This window comes from Synchiropus splendidus, chromosome 9 (genome assembly GCF_027744825.2).
Source record: "Synchiropus splendidus isolate RoL2022-P1 chromosome 9, RoL_Sspl_1.0, whole genome shotgun sequence".
Lineage (NCBI taxonomy): Eukaryota > Metazoa > Chordata > Actinopteri > Syngnathiformes > Callionymidae > Synchiropus > Synchiropus splendidus.
In genome coordinates, this window is record NC_071342.1 from 12,833,992 (window position 1) to 12,847,888 (window position 13,897).

The 13,897-nt window shown below is 41.1% G+C and overlaps 1 protein-coding gene across 1 annotated transcript in view; it reads right to left on the minus strand.

Moving 5' to 3' along the window:
* eys (eyes shut homolog) overlaps positions 1-13,897 on the minus strand; it is a 177,794-nt gene that overhangs the window by 24,898 nt on the left and 138,999 nt on the right. Inside the window, exons 39-40 of the mRNA XM_053876067.1 lie at positions 13,578-13,686; positions 8,272-8,489 (exon numbers count right to left, since the gene is read on the minus strand). Of these exons, the coding sequence (XP_053732042.1) occupies positions 8,272-8,489; positions 13,578-13,686 (327 nt within the window). The remainder of the gene's footprint in view (positions 1-8,271; positions 8,490-13,577; positions 13,687-13,897) is intronic.

Consider the following 13,897-nt stretch of genomic DNA (forward strand, 5'->3'; position numbering starts at 1 on the left):
GATTACTGAAACATGGGGGGAGTGACTGTCAACTGCAGTAGTTTCAGTCACACATTTGACCAAGTTGATGTCATGTGGCCATACTGTATATTCTCCATTCCTTGTGGTAATATTTACAACTTAATTACCCAAAAATGTAAAAGCTTTTAACAAGTAGCCAATTTAGTTGTTGAGCTGTCCTCTTATTCTCCAAGGTGCGATGCAGTAAACTCATTAATGAGCGTGTTGTCTCATGGAATATTCTTCAGGGAGCGCAGTCTTGCACATGGGTTGATGGCTTGTTTGCTGTTTGTGGTAAAGCAAAAAATAATTGTTTCTTGGGCCTTGAGTTTGTTTTGTAAGCTTCCGAAAAAAAAGAAAAGATTCTCAATGAAGAGCACGATCCAATCCTCACAGAGCAGAGGGAAAGAAAAGAAGGCACTTTTAGATCGGCGAGGTTTGTGTGCCAGGGAAGTTCACTTCTACTGCAGCCAATTAGCGAGACATAATTCCGTCTTCATGTTTAATTCTTTTTGTGCGTGTGAGTTTAGAACGCCGCTTCAGGCGGTGGAACTGTGTAATCCCTCTATGAAGTTGTCTCTCACCTTGATGGGGAGGCCACACTGTGATGCAAACTCAGGACCTTTTTGTGGAAGGAGCGGGTAATTGTGATGAAGCTCCCTGCGACCGAACCGCCCTGCGCCGCAGTGGTCCTTGCTGCCACTGCGCTGTTCATTGTGTATTTATTGTCTTTCAGGCCACTTTAGTATAAAAGCCAAATTACTGTTGCTCTTCAAATGAGTGGAGTTTTCAGAATCAAGGGTCAGTAATTGCAAAGAAGGAAATAACAGCGGGAAAAGGCTGGTGAAATAATAACTCTCATTTAACTGAATGCAGGTAGTGCAGAATATAATTGACTTCTAGAGCAGGTTTATTAAACATCATTTCATAATGTCGATTGCTAGTGCCCCGCTGGGAAAAAGCGCCCTCCCAACATTTTGTACAGCATCAGTTGGAGCTTCTACAGCATGAAAGAGCTGCGGGAGTGAAGGGCTTTTTAGGGACCTCCTGGATTCCTGGAAGTCTGTAAAAGCTGTTTCGCTCACATGTCTATAAATCCCCAGATTTGAATCGCTGCTAGATGACTGCACTCATTAGCTCCTCTAACCTCGTACAACAAAACTCACCCGGCTGCCTGTGTCTGTGACTCCCTTGTTTCCAAGTGGAGCAACAACAGTCGTGCAGAAAATAGACCTTCTTTTACATAAGTGAGGTAAAGCGATCTAACGCCAGCTTCCGTGGCTCAGCTGCTCTCCTCGCTCCCGACTGCACCTCCTTTTTTGTGCCATGAATCGAAACGTGCTCGTACGAGGAAATAAATATTACCCTGCTGTCGTCAAACTCAGTCACACAAGGGGGCAACAGTTAAAGCTAAGTTTCCCATCAAAGTGAATTACAACAGTTATTGTCAAAAATGTACGTAAAACTGTATCTTGGTTGATCATTACCTGCGGTTAGGATGTTATATTTGTGTCAAAAGTCTGTTTGCAAAATAACAATCTGAACGTATTTGAAAGGATTTTTTCCATCCATGGAACATGGAATAGAGTTTTGAAGTTTCATTAGGATTTAAGGAGGTTTTTCGATTGTTTTAAACGGCTCTGTTCAAAACAACATGTTCCCACCACTAAGGAGTCAAGTGGACCTTTTTATCCAATGTGACCCTTCTGCATTCATTATGGCCCATGGGTATTTTATGGACTCCGATGTCTCCTCCATGGTTTTCACTGTTTCCCCTCCCACTAGTGTTGTAGGACTCGAGATCGGCCGTGATCTCAAGACCGCTTGTTTTTAGAGTTCGACGGAGAAAAGTGTCAAAATTGCTAAGCATAATTGTTGAAAGAAGGATTCTGTTTTTTTACTCAGTTTTGTCGTGTTTTCTCTTTGACATTTATTCATTTGTCTGGGGACTCAAACATGCCCACAAGAGGCATCGGGGAGCCGTTTCTTTGTTGTAGCTACCCAACAGATACCCGAACACTAATGCGGAGTCTGGTGATTGTTACTCCGACTGGTGCTGCTTGTTTCAGCTGACACCTGATTGGTTAACCAATGTGTGCCTGCAACCACCGCGGCTCATTTGTGGATCAGTTTGAGACTGATCTTGATCTTATTTCGGTCTCGATATTCTCGAGACTCAATAATGTCTTGATCTTGGTGGGTGTGGTCTTGACTACAACGCTTTCTCCCATATTCAAATGATGGGGTTGGGACTAGAATGCAGGGGGTTCTTTACTTGATATGCGAATTGGTATATATAGCTCCTCATGTGACTATGGACTTTACCCATGGTGGCACCAAGTAGGACCTGTGAGTTTTATGAATGATAATCCTCACCCTCAGCCAAATCTTGAGAATACTCAATATTTGATGTCTAAGGAGTGAGAATGCTATGCCCAGAACTAGCAAAAGAAACCAGATTATACAACACACAGCATACAATTGAACCACTCACAAAACAACTTCCATCTGACTGCGGTGACAAAATGCATTAATGTTCATTCAACGCTGCTTCTTGGGCTACGTTGCCCATGCTAATGTGGTCTAGTAGTCTTTCATCCTGAAGTTGCTGTGCTCTTTAAGTCTGTATTTGTGGGAAGCCAAATTTGGCATGAAAATATAAACCTTTAAGAAAAAAAAATCTCACCTTGAACATATTATACATATATTCATTGGCTCATCTATCATGGCATTCCCTTCACTCTGCAAAGTTCTTCCCTTTTAGGATATTTTGGGCTTCGTTTTTGGCTTTTATAACCAGCCTGTGGAAGCTTAAAAACAGATTTGTGGTGGGTGGCTGTCACTTTATGGGTCACAGAGTTACCAGGCGTTGTGGGAGATCGAGCTTGTAGTCAAAGCCTCGACACACCTTTGCTTTTTTTATTTTTAGGAATTATTATCTATTAAGGGATAAGGACAGAAAAGAGTTACAGGCTTGAACAAAACAGGATGAAAGTTCCACGTGTAACCGTCTGAAACGCAGACGAAAATCACCATATTCCTAGATGGATACAGACCATTGTAAAAGAAGCAATTTAGACAGGCTGCCAAGCTCCAGCAGCCGCCCACGCACTGCAGCGTTAATTGTAAGCACTGGAAAGTCAAACGTTTCCGAGCTGCTTCTTTGTGGAACGATTTTAAAGCTGCAGACTTTTAGGATTCAAGGCTGGTCTGACGATGAAAAGTTAAACACGGTCATGAGAAAGTAATCACTTCAAAGAAAAGGCTATCAAGACATATTTAAAAGCTCAATCGAGACACACTAGAGGAACCTGGTAATGACTTGTTTTGAAATCTGTGTGCAAATAACACTCCACTGGCCAGACGCTGCTATGTTCCGTAAATCCAGCCATGTCGCTCTCTCTCTCTGGTTGCCAAGCAACCGGCAGACAAGATGTCAATGATTACATAGTTACCATATAATGAACACATTATTACTTTAATTGCAAGCTAAATACACTGTGAGCCGAGCTTTATGCAGTATTGTTTATTGATGCTTTTGTATCACTGCAACACAGAGCTACACTCCCTCCCCTTTTTTGACAGTTTGACTGAAATTATCTCTCAGAATGATAAGATTGGCATGTCTTTTGGGTTGGTATATATTTCCCCCAGATCTCCATCCATCTTCGCTCACCACAGACTCCCCGCTGAGTGTTGCCACCTGCTCCCACAAAAGCTCCCTACTCCTGAAGACAAAGGGGAACCATCAAGAGCAGCAACACAGCAGGCCTAGCACTGACAGGAAACTGCGGGGTCGGCACGGGTTTTCAACCACCGCAACCTATTTGTTGGTATTCAGATAGCGGAACACAATAATAAGGGAGGAGCATTACGTTCGCAATGAATGTGTGTGGAATTAATACCATGGTAGTCATTGGAGGAGCGAGATAACCAACTGTGCATTCGGTTGCTCCCGTGTTCACATATTTTGTAATGGATGCTGCCATATGTGCGCTGCCAAATGTGCTAAACACAGCTGAGGTTTATGAATGAGGTCACGGATCACAGATTTGATGTCATAAAAAGAGGAAAATATTGGGTCTGGAGTGGTGACAGTACCCCGCATCGTCTCTGCATCCACCAGCTTCTTTCACTGTTGAAAATCGCAGATCAGAGCAATATTGACTATGAAGCCATTTTTCATCTGCGAGGTTTCTATGATGAGTAAAGAAAATCTGCTTTTATCTAACAACCATCAACGCTTCCTTAGTAGTATTGCTTGAACATTCCCAACATTTTACCCTGACTCTGACATGCTGAAACATACGTTGACAAACAAACTCTCTGGGTTGACGAATGGATGGGGACTAGACAAAATTGTAAAAAATATATAATAAATTTGGAATTAAAATAAATGGTTTACTACTCATGCTAGTATCTATAAGTTTAGAGAACAATATGCCGTGACATTAAATTTAAGACGGAAAATAGATCTTGTTTCTAAAGTAAGCCACACCGGCGTATAAGCCGCGGGACTCAGCAATGTTCTGAACGTGAATGATGAATTTATTTACATAAGAGCACCCAAATGCACTCTTTTCACCTGCTTGCCCAAAGTTCCGACACCCCAGCTGCTCTCAGCTGCTGCTTCTCGTCTCCAGTCCTCCAGGAGATCTACTCTGTTGGCAGAGCTGCTGACACGCGGGCGAAAACACCGCATTTTAAAGGTCAATAAAACGCCTGTGATTTCATCAGTTTAATGTGACGAGGCTCAATATTTTGGCAGCGAGACGGTTATTAGCCTGTAAAAATCCATATAACCGACAAAGTTATTCAAGCCAAAATAAACAACAAAATTTCCAGTTGTTGGAAATAAGAGTCTAAGCTGGATGTAACGTCAGTCTAATCGTAGGAGGCCAATTTTAGCAGTTGCGTTTCCAGATCAATTGTTGACATCTAAGATCTCCTCTTGACAAAAACACAGACGACAGTGGGTCGGGAACGTGCCAGAGGTCTAGCTCTTACGGGCCACATAAAATGACTTAGCAGGCCGGATCTAGCCCTCAGGCCTTGTGTTTGACACATGATCTAAAGTGACACATACTGTATGAGATATCTGAGGACATACTGGAGGAACAATTTTGAGGTTTATCAAGGGGCAACATGGGCCAACTGTGTGACTGTGACAGACCGGGCTGACATTATTGGCGGTAAAAAATATATATAAGTAAAATGGCTCACATTTCTACCTACGCCACTTGATATTTTGAGGAGGATCACAGTAAAATGTATTAATTTTGAAAATACATGCACAAGAGACGTACGCCGGACACGAACTAGCAACTTTGTGACACACAGGGATGTGCTTTAACTGCTATACTGCTGCAAAGCTACATGACCAGCTGTTCAGGTGAGTCTTGCAGCCTCACATATTTGTAGGATGTGGCCCTTTTCAGCAACACAGTGAAACAATGTGGCTTCTAGCCTCCGACTGGTTGGCCAACCGGGTTCTAGTGACTGAACAGATTATTATATGATGAAAAAAATGGATGTTGATGAATGGCAAACAATGCTTGTAGATGGCATTTAAATATTTGATTGAAACATTTTGACAGCAAAAACAGAAATCCTTGAGGAATGAGGAATTTGACTCTTTCTTATTGAGCCCAGACGAATCACCCCATTGTTTAAAATTATGCAAATCCTCATAGCCAGATGACTCAAACGCGCCATCCTATATATTTTTATCAAGAACCCCTGTCGACTCAGCAAAGACCGTTTGAGCGAGTAGAAAAGCAAATGGAAGAGGCAACTGGATGTGCAGTCAACATCCCTATTTCTCCCTTTAAACGGATCCAGTGAGTGAATGAAGTGAGGACGGTGAACTCCCGACGACCCGGCGAAGCAGCAAGGTTCAAGAGGCTCCGACATTAACGCGTATTCATCACACAGATAATTGCACGGCGCACACTCTCCGCACATGACAAGCCAATATGACCATAATGCCAGCGCCGGTTAATTGGGATTCCTTGAGACATTCCGAGTCCAACACTCCCGGTGCCCTTTTTCATACACCGTTTAATAAATGCAAGCGTTAATTGATTGTGTCATAACAAACTGGGAAAGACATTTGGAGCACCCACTTTCCGGATTACTCGAGGTGAGAGAGCATCACATGTAGTTAATGCATTCCTACGTGGATGGAGGAAAATGGCTGGTAAGTGGGGTGTGATGGCAGTCTGATGAGCTGTGCAGGGTGGAGATGATGGGAGTCTGGAACCACGTTTCAACCAGCAGAAGGCAGAGAATACGTTTCATTTTCAACCCTGAAAGATACAGCCTTACGATAAGACCGTTGTTTCCTTTGACAAGCAACTTATTCATTCATTGTGCTGTGAGGGTATGTGATAATATTCATGCAGAGTGGGCTCTCAGTGTCAAGACCTCTGACAAGATCTATATTACTTCCTTTCTCATTTTGGCCATGCCATATATTTAAACTATTTCTTCCAACAGCTCAGGTCCAAAGATGTCAAAAGTTTTTTCTCAGTCATTGACCTACTCCTCCGGTCGCACTCGACAAATACACTGGCGTGTTCACACTTTTGCATCGCCTTTCTACCTGAATACAGAGCTTTAGTTGCTCATTTTTTAACTGTTGAATGACTCAGCAAGTGAATGGGATTCAGAAAAGATACATCCCTCACAGAATGTGATTTTCTGAGTGAGATATTTAGGGTTGGATTTGTCAGTCATTGGCAGCACTGCACTTGTAAAAGGGCAACAGTGTCTCATTAAAATGTGAAGCATAAACAATATGTCACGGCCCACCGGCGCCAAGGCCTCCCCCCAATTCAATGCCGATGTAAGTTGTGGTCCTCACAGATCCATGATTAACAAGATTTAAAGTTAGTTAGTTCAGCGTTTCATGACGGCATGACCTATGACCTCGTGTCATGGATTATTCATCGTTGATCGCTGTGAAGTCTGTTCAATTCAACGGAGCATAGCAGGCGTGTCAGTTGTGTGTGGCATGGTATGGCAGCTGCCAAAACACGCCGCACCCAATGTGAATGCTCATTTTTTAAATTGAATTGTATCTATTTTATTCTATAACAGTACTTATCAACTCAGTACTATTCCCCTATATGCCTTGATATGATGTATATCTCAGACCCCCATAAGGCAAACAATTGTTTTGCTGAACTAATGATCATAAAAGGAAAAGGAGGCTGCAGTGAATTTTGGATTAATTTTTCATCCAAAAAAAGTCAGGTGATCCAAAGTTGGCCCAGTGGCAGAGGAGGGTGCACGGTATTTATACTGCTAACATAGTTAACAAACACGGTATTGAGAGAAAATGATTTGTTTTTTTATGATTGTGGATTGATGGTTTTAAAAAAACAAACAAAAACAAAAAAACAATGATATTTAGTGTTATAATACAAACTTACTAACGGTAGATTGTATTAATGATGAAAAAAAAAAAACCTTGTGAATGACGAAAATTTCCTTAAATCATTGCACCATCCTAATGATTGAACATAAAAAAACATATATATATATATATATATATATATATATATATATATATATATATTTGTATATATATATCAGTGGTGGGACTTTACCGAGTTAATTACGATTCATTAATTACAACATTATTATGAGTAATTAGTTACAACAAAAAATTATAATTTAATTTAATTTAATTTAATTTTAAATAGAAATTAATAAATAACAGTTTGCTCTCCAGACAGCAGGGAACCTTTGTAAGTGCAGGAGTTCCTGGTCCACTGATCACACTCATGCACAAGACACGTGGCAGCTAGGATGATAACAACAACAACAAACATGGAGGAATCCCTGAACAAAAGCAAACAAAAGTTGTCCCCATATATGTGTGTATATATATATATATATATATATATATATATATATATATATATATATATATATATATATATATATATATATATTATAAGATTGTCATAAGCAATCCATTTTTCCATTTTTGCCTTTGTATTACTAATACAATCGAGTCTTACTGAAGTGTTTTACAATGCGGCATTATCAGAAAGTAGGGCAGCGCTAAAGTGGTTTCAACAAGTCCAATATAGAATAGTGGTTGACTGTGGAGATCAGCCTTTTGTTGCAGCCTTTTGTGGGCTGTGTTCTCATAATCAGCACGAAATGGATCAAGCATAATGTTTCCAGAACTGGCCACACTTGTGTGTATGATCTTTGTCCATGACAGCTGTTAACATGCAGAAGCACCAAGAGACTAACCTGACGCAGGTTCCTCCGTTACCACAGGGATGGTGCTGGCACACAGGTGGTTCACAGTTTTTGATGTTCCTACCCCTCACTGCTGCACCCAGAAGGTAAATCGGCTTAGAGTTGACCCGAAGTTCTTTGATGCAGCCGATAAATCTCCTTGCTCCCTTGGCAACCCCGTCATCCCAGCGGGATGAAACATCCCCAAGAAAAATAGGTCCTAAGGGTCCCTGCAAAAAGAGTGGGGAAATCGGTGATTCACATTTGTGAGCACTAAATCATGCTGGACAGCATTAAAACAGACTTTTCACACTGAACCACTCAAATAATTAACTGCTGTTTGAATTCTTTTCACGCAGTACCGGTGAAAAACAGCTGGAGACGTCAAAAGTGAGTGCATTTGATTTTAAATAAATGACAGCTAGCGTTTTTCAACCGGGGCACACTAGACAGACTGTCAGGTGTGCTGTGCAAAATGATCCAGTTTGACCAAATTTGTCCGGGAATAGAGGTAGCAGAGGAATATGGACTTGTTGACTAGAATACATGGGTTTGACCACATTCTTTTTATAGATCTATTAGAGCTATATTTTTTTAGATCTATGTTGATGCAATGGTTTGTCCTGCTCCTCTTCCCACACACAAAATGCACAACTTCGAGTTGTTTTTAAACCTGTAGTTTTTAAACTAACTAGACCACACACCTTCATGACAATGATGGAGTGTTCCTTGTTGGTCCCGTGACATCTCTCTTCAAAACTTATATTGACACTTGTAAATTAGCTCTGCAATGCAGAACCAAATAAATACACTCCAAAAACGTGATAAAGAATCATTGTTATGAAGCCGGGGAAAAGGATGCTAACAATTTGTCTAGGAATCCGCCAACTAGAATAACACCCTGCAAAACTTGTAAATAAGGAACTGCACAGTATGTGAACCTCAACACAGTACACACACCATTTCATGATGACCAGGTTGTTTTTAATAATATGTGGTTGGAATCTGTCAGGATGTTTACTTTCTAGCAGGAGAAACCTGAACAGCAATTGTTCCACTAAAAGAAATAACGTGTTGGCATTTTCTTTTGACTCTTCCAATAAGCTATTTAGTGTTTTGCTGTGTGGACGCAAGCAAACAGTCATGTCCTCACTGATGTTTTACTAAATTCCATTAACATGTTGGCTATCATCTGTGGTTAGGCCTAAATTCTCAGATTTGTTTCTAGCACTGGCCAAAAAACACATGCGAGATCGTGATAAAATCTATACAGTTACAATAAATAGATAAATCATTTAATATTTTTTTATATTTCTGCAGTTTGATTCTGCAGATAACATACCAAAATAGTCTCAAGTCAGTTGCTCAAATGTTTCATAAACTAAAAGAGATTTTGTGTTTTGACGAAACTGTTTTCTGTTTTTTTTCTTCTTCAAAGATCGAAGTGATCCGTGGTTTAAAAAAGGTTGAAAAACACTGAGGTCGATGCTGTTGCATTGTTTTATCTGGTGTAAACTGGCAGACTATATATTATAATGTTTGTTTTATAAGAGTTCAGAACTAAAAATGGCTCAGCACAGGAGCTGTTATTTCTGTACTTTTCCATTCACTATTTTAATTTCTCAACAGGGTTCTTACTTTATCTTGTCGTGGCAGATACGACTGGCGGTTTCACAGCTCACTTTGGATCTCCTCACTCATTCGCTATACTTAGTCGACTGTCAAGAGTGGAAATAAGAAGCAAGACCCCCACTACTTACTCCGTAGAATGTAATCAGGATTTCATAGTGATTTGCTTTCAAATTGTGTAATATATATCTGACTTAACAGGATTTAGCAGGATTTTAAATGCTTCATCGCGATGTCCTTGTGATTTTAATTGGTCTAATGTTTCTGTATTTAATGTTGGCAATCTGCTGGGGCTTCAGGACAGGGAGGCTCACATTACATGAAGGTAAAAAATACAATTATTCTCATCACGTCGGCGGAATGGATTTTGAAAATTCATCCCTCGAGATGGACGCGAATTTAAGCAAACTGCTGCAACTGACGGCCACTCGTTCAATCAAACTTTATTTGTTCCAGCAACTCAAATTGCCTTCCGGATTAGATGATAAGAAGAACAGAAAGTGAATGGCAGAGAGGGACACAAACAGTAAATGCACAGTTATCAAGCAAGACAGTTTCCACATGCCTGCCTTCCAAAAACCCACAAACCAAATCACATTTGGCACCAAGAGGTTTCCACAGAGTGATAAATGGGTGAGTAAAAAAGAAGAATAGCTGATCCAATGCTACCAAATAAATTACCGTAATTTCTGGACTATGTAGTGCAGCAGTCTATAAGCCGCGGGTGCAGTGGTGCTGTCTCTGCTGTAGAGAGGTCAGTGGTGGATCGGCTTGAAAACGCTTTTCAAAACTGGTTTTGAAAACGGGGTCCAGCATCGAGAGTGAGGAAATAGGGGAAACAAGCTGCATAATACGGAGTGTCTTGATCTATCCACACTGCTCTCACAACAAGCTGAACACAGTGAGAGAGATTACTGATGATTGAGAAGGTTTTAGTCAGTGAAGTACAGATCCAGTCATCACAGATGATCAATGAATAGTCTGGTGATGTTCGCTGCACTGCGCCCCTCCACAGCACCAGACTCCTGCAGCTCCCTCCTGCACACTTCAGCGATCTGGGAGTTTAAAAAGTAGTTTTTGAACAATGTTGTCCACTAAGACCGCGATTATTTATTGCCTGGCATTTATCATATTTGTGTGGAGTCACGCTGTACACGTAGTTTCCGGCATCTAGCGCTGAGTCACCTGAGGCGAGAAGCTCGCCCCCTGGGGACAGTTTCCCGAGACAAGGTGCAGCTCTCCAGCCGGGATCAAGTCAGTGGCCAAAACCCGACTTGCTTGTGTTCACGTCAGACTTTTGAGCCGAACGCACTTTGTCTCGCGACAGCCGGTCTCAGCTGCTATTTCTGGATTCCAGACCTAATGGAGATCGACTCTTTTGACGGAGCTGTGGGCGAAAACTGCGCATTTTGAGTGCTTTAAGGATAAATAAAAACCCTCTGGTTTCATAGATTTCATCGCCTCTGATTTAATCTGATTTCAGCCTGTAAAAATCCATGTATTAGCTGTGCTGTTGTGTAAGCCGCAAGAAACTAGCGGCTTATAGTCCGGAAATTACTGCACATACATTTACTGTTCTTCTTGCAAAGGCTAGAAAAACTCGAACAATATTCAGTTTTACAGTTTAAAAATAAATAATTGTTAAAACATTAATCCTTGCTGACAAAATGATATCTACTCACCAAATGATATGAGTTTAGTGACGTTCCTCATTGAATAATTCAATGACGGTTGAATCTACGTATATCATCTAAAGGCCAAATCAAAGAACAAAGCATCCTAAATGGCAGCGAACTGTTGAAGTGTTCAAAGTGACAGATAATTTGACACTAAAATGAGCTTCAACTGTACCCTCATTGAATCTTTATGGGTCATTAGAAGGCAACCTTTTGATTTTAAACCAATGCAGTGGCTGAGCAACATATTCAAAGCCATATGCTGCGAAAAGAAAAAGCCTCAACATCTTGGTGGCCTCAAATGAGAAAAGCATAAATCACTGTGAGGGAGATGGAGCATGTTGAGCCTCTGGGAAGGTCGAGCTCCTTTTCTGCATCTTTGAAACGTGAAAAGCAAAATTATAAATTTAGGAAACACAGTGCTGTTAATCAAGCTAATGAGCCAGAAGAGCCTGATTAACAAGTGAAACCACCACTGTGCTCCAGTCTCTCTGGCAAAGTCTCTTCACCTCTGTTAGTAATGAAAAGCAATTTTACTGTTCCATTGAACAGGGTGGTAAAGGTGTTTAAACAGTCCAAAAATATTGCCATTTTATCAATAAACTTGAGTAAAAAAATGAACATATTTAGCCTGTGATATCTCCAATTGTAAAGGTGAGTATGAGTGCAAAATGAAAATGTAAAAAAAAACCCATTACAATCTGTCACGATCCATTACCTAGTTTGATCCAATGAGGCTGCTGTACTTCCTGTTTCCCCGCATGTTTCTTCTCAGAGTTGTTGCACTCAGAGAAGCAGGCGATTAGGCTGCTCTCTTTAAGTGGAGAGCAGCAGTTGGTCACCACATAACTGTGTCTTTGAGATGCAGTACCAGTCTGTTTCATTATGTTTGTACTGTACATTTTCACCCTGCCGATTACTTCCTACTGTTCCTGTTGTGGATTATTCCAGGCTGTCCAGTTATTTTTTTATTTTTACCTGTGAAAGTAATTATTATTTTTAATTTATTTTAAAAAAATATATTTTTCTTTGTTTTTCAGAGGAACTCGTAGCAACTGTGCTCAGCCTCTTGTTCGTTTTTGAAACCCTTGCATGAATCATTTTGCATGAATGAATTTTGAGGAAACCTCAAAAACGTCTCTCTCTCATGAGAAAAGAACACCATGCACAGCTCAAAACAAGCCCTGAGGCGGATGTATGTAAACATCAAGGCGATGGTGATAATACTTTTATTTTTTTTTATGTTGTTATAGGCCTTCTTAAAGTGACGTTGACTGAGATATGTAAGGTTTCAAACTTGTTTCTGAGACAAAACAACTCAAAATAAGCACTCAACAGTGTGAAAAACTAACTTCAACAAAGCAACATCATAGGCTTTACATCCTCCGGACACGGGGGGGTAGGGAGCACAAATCCACTAATTCAACTACCGGTACACTTCATGGGGAAAGAATGTATGAAAATGACAGATTTAAATCGGAATGTTTTACTGTGTTCACAATAGTGACCAAGGATGCTGAGGAGGGGAGTGCAGGTGAGTTGAAGATGCTTCGGTTTTCTTTGGGGATGTCTGGGAAGGACAAGATCAGAGACGAGTCTATGAGAGGCAGAGCTCAAGTGAGGGAGAACAAATGGTTTGGTTATGTGGAAAGGGCAGGACAGTGGGCACGTGGGGCTAAGAAAGGCGGAAGCAGTCAGAAGAGGAAGAGGCCTCCAGAGGTTGACATGAGAAGAGCGCATGTGACAAGGAGGATGTGCAAGATGAAGAAGTTGCCAGTGCAGTGGTGTGTTTTTTGGTTGTGCAACCACAATATCTTGACCAATTACGACACTGACAAACAAATGAAGGCGTTCAGGCTGTAGACTGAAGAAAGAGGGCCGAGCACTGCAAACACATGTCAACATATATTTGGAAGTCAAAGACCGAGGCTACAATCAAGATGGAATTGAAGCTCAGGACGGAAGAAAACAGTGGCCTGTGAGGTTGATTTGACTGCAGGCAGGTCAGCTTACCTCTGACACGGGCGGAGACATAAACAGCTCCTGATGCTGCTCGGTGCCATTATCCCCCGCAATCTCAATCATACATGACCCGCCTTGTTTGCCGAGAGGCAGATTGTATCTGAGGAGAGAGGACGCAGTGAGATAATATCTGCTCAATATCCCGCAATAAGTCCAGCGGAGCATGAAAAGTAAGAAGGCGACGCTGTGACAGTAATGCAACTGCTAATGTGACCATTGAGACTGCATTATAAACTACCCACGTATGACCGTGTATACATTACACACAATGCTTTATGGGAGCTGTAATGCTGTGGGAGATGGGGTAGGAA